Raw genomic sequence first — 3,082 nt, forward strand, 5'->3', positions numbered from 1 at the left:
TATTATTGAAATATAAAAATAATTATTTTAAAAAAATAATTTTTTATTAGTGTAAGTCAATATATAATATTTCGAAAGAAATTAAATTTCTAAAAATATAATTTTAAAATTTTGTTTTAAATAACGTATTTTTTATACGAATAATTCCACAATGCACAAATATTAAAAATAATCAAGTTTATTAATTTCTAGAAGACATATATGCATAGCGGACACTTTTATTCATAACAAATTTTTATTGTTTGGGTTGAAAATAAATTTTTATATAAAATATTATTCATACATATTGATCCGCTTGCTCTAAAAATAGCTGCGATCATAACATTGTAGTGACATCAAAAAATATTATCTTTGTTGAAATATGATTGCAAATTATGCTTAATTCTAATTATGAAAAAATTTTTTATAATTTCTTCTCTTATCTTTTTATAAAATATTAAATAATAATAAATAGTTATTACTTCAATTTCGCAAGATTTAATGTTTGCTAACGAAAAATTAAAAATACATTTTATTTTAATTTTTTTAAATTCAAATTTTTTTGAAAATGGATATATATATATATATATATATGTTACGAGTGTTTTATATGTATATGTTATAAAAGTTCGAATTCTATCACATTCCGATCTTTTATTTAATATCACTTATTATTTATATGTTACATCATATGTTATTGAAGAATTTATTTCACATATTTCAAATATTGTTGTTGTTATCATGTAAATTTATTTCATTTTTTTTTTTCTATAATAATATTATATAAAATTGATATTTTTTTCTTTATTTATAATGGAAAATTGTTTTAATTTCAAATTTATTGATTTAAAATTTATTAATAACAAATCTATTAATATCAGTTTCAATAAATTTTTTTTTATATTCTATTTAATTAAATAATATTTGGAAAAATTAATTATATAATATATAGATTAAAATCAATTATTTTAAAAAGTATTGAAATTAATACATTTATTATATTATATTACATTTATGTAAATGTTTATAATATTTAATATATTTGAAAAAAGAAATAGTATTTAGTTTTATTGTAAAACAATTTTATTATAAAACAAGTTTTAATTTTAAGATTAAATTCATATATTGTCTTATATATAGGGTATAATCACATATCAAGTTGATGTTGATAAGAAGATTGATTTTTATGAAAAAATCAATAGCAAGAAATATAGAATAAAATTATATACAAAAACAAATATAAATATTGTTTTCGACAATATTGTTAATAATAAAATATTTCTAATAAAATACTATTTCAATTGCATTTGAGAATCTCTGGATTGTATGATGTAAGTATTATATAAGATAGACATTGTACTTCGTACGGAAAGTCGTATTTTAATCGTAATTTCATGTGTACGTAATGGATATGTATGCATGATTAAGTTTTAGGTGAAAAAATTTTATTTTTTTTTTTATTTTTTACAAGGAAAAACTAGTATATGTTATAAAAATTTTTTTAATGGAACTAGTTTCGTTTAATTGGATCGGATATAATAGATTTCGAGATTTGACTGTCATGTATAAAAATATATATATATATATGTATATATGTATATATATATATACACATGTGGATATGTATATTTTCTTAATAGTCTTCTTGATATTAATATATTTAAATTTATCTTTAATTTTGATTTTTGTTTTTCTTGTGTAGTTGTTATTGTTAAATAAATGGTTTAATTGTAAATTGGTTTAATTAATAAATTGTTTTTTTTAATTTATGCAATATTCAATTTTTAATTTCTATTATACATAAAGTTATAGAAAAAAAATTTTTCAATTGTTCAATTCTTTTTAATTTTATTATTGATTTTATTAATTTTTATTAAAAACCAATTGTTTTATTTACATTATAAAATATATAAAATTTAAAATCTTGAAATATTATATAATTGAAAAGAATGATTTCTTAATTTTTTCTTTTTTGTATATTACTTTCATGATGTATTTCAGTATATCCTTTAAAAGGTGTAGCTAAATATCGAATTTTCTTTAATTTTCCTTTTGCATCATAATAACCATATTGTCCTTTTATTGTACCATTACGATATTTTTCTTCCAATCTATATTGTCTATTGTTTCTGAAAGAAATATATAATATGTATATAATATATTTTTAATTAAATATATCTAAGCAAAATTTTTATAATTTTATCTATATTTACACATGTATATATTCGCACTCATATATATGTGCACATATACAAAATGCATTATTTGTAATAAATAAATTAATTTTTACAAACAATAATTAGAAATTTATTAAATGATAATTATTATGTGTAATCATGATTATAATCATTTATATTATATCAGTTATATAATTAAAATAAATCAATTTTATTAATTTAATTGTATTATGAATAAAATTCAATTAAAATTCGAATTACAAACCCATATCCAGTATCAAATCCAAAAATATATGTTTGTGGTCCATCATAGCCTTCTATTTGAAATTGTATTCGATCTCTATGTTCTAAAAACTTCCAAGGATCAATATTTTCTTCTTTTTTTATTTTTATATATTTATTTATTGTAGTTTTAATATCTTTATTTCTTTGTAGTAACTGTTCATTATTTTTTTTTAGTATTGGTTTTATTTCGCCATTTAACAATAATTGTTGATTTTCTTTGTAAAATTGCTGATCATTAGCCCATGAAACATTGGTCACGATTATACTCATTAACAGCTAAATATATTTATAAAAAATATATTTTTATAAAAATATTACGTAGTTATTTTTCTTAAATAATATAATATTAATTACTAATTTTTTAATTTATTACACATGCTTTATTTATTATTCATGTTTCTTTAGTTTGATTTTTAACTAAAAAAAAAGAAATTTGAACTATGAATTAATTTTGTTTGTTTTAAAATAAATTTTAAATGTTTTTGTGATTCATTATTCTTTTTTATTGAATTATAGTTTAATTATTATTATATAATAAATTTCAATAAATATATATAAGTTGAACAAAATTTATTCTATTGTTATAGTATAACAATATTTTAATTTAATTATTATAGTAATAAATATAATAAATAGTAATA

General features: G+C 16.5%; 2 protein-coding genes across 3 annotated transcripts in view; both read right to left on the reverse strand.

Annotated features, from left to right (window-relative positions):
• Positions 1–3,082, reverse strand: part of LOC102680730 (F-actin-capping protein subunit beta) — a 21,018-nt gene that overhangs the window by 13,247 nt on the left and 4,689 nt on the right. The window contains exon 1 of one of the 2 annotated variants that reach the window (XM_031513357.1): positions 1,963–1,983. The exons of the other annotated variant lie outside the window; for it this stretch is intronic. Coding sequence (XP_031369217.1) covers positions 1,963–1,968 — 6 coding nt within the window. The 5' untranslated portion in view covers positions 1,969–1,983. Of the gene's footprint in view, positions 1–1,962; positions 1,984–3,082 lie in introns of those variants that run through there. 2 annotated transcript variants of the gene reach the window in all.
• LOC102680415 overlaps positions 1,937–3,082 on the reverse strand; it is a 1,942-nt gene continuing 796 nt past the window's right edge. The window contains exons 2-3 of the mRNA XM_031513381.1: positions 2,422–2,717; positions 1,937–2,108 (exon numbers count right to left, since the gene is read on the reverse strand). Coding sequence (XP_031369241.1) covers positions 1,937–2,108; positions 2,422–2,717 — 468 coding nt within the window. The remainder of the gene's footprint in view (positions 2,109–2,421; positions 2,718–3,082) is intronic.

The sequence above is a fragment of the Apis dorsata genome, unplaced genomic scaffold (genome assembly GCF_000469605.1).
Source record: "Apis dorsata unplaced genomic scaffold, Apis dorsata 1.3 scaffold_40, whole genome shotgun sequence".
NCBI classification, from domain to species: Eukaryota; Metazoa; Arthropoda; class Insecta; order Hymenoptera; family Apidae; genus Apis; species Apis dorsata.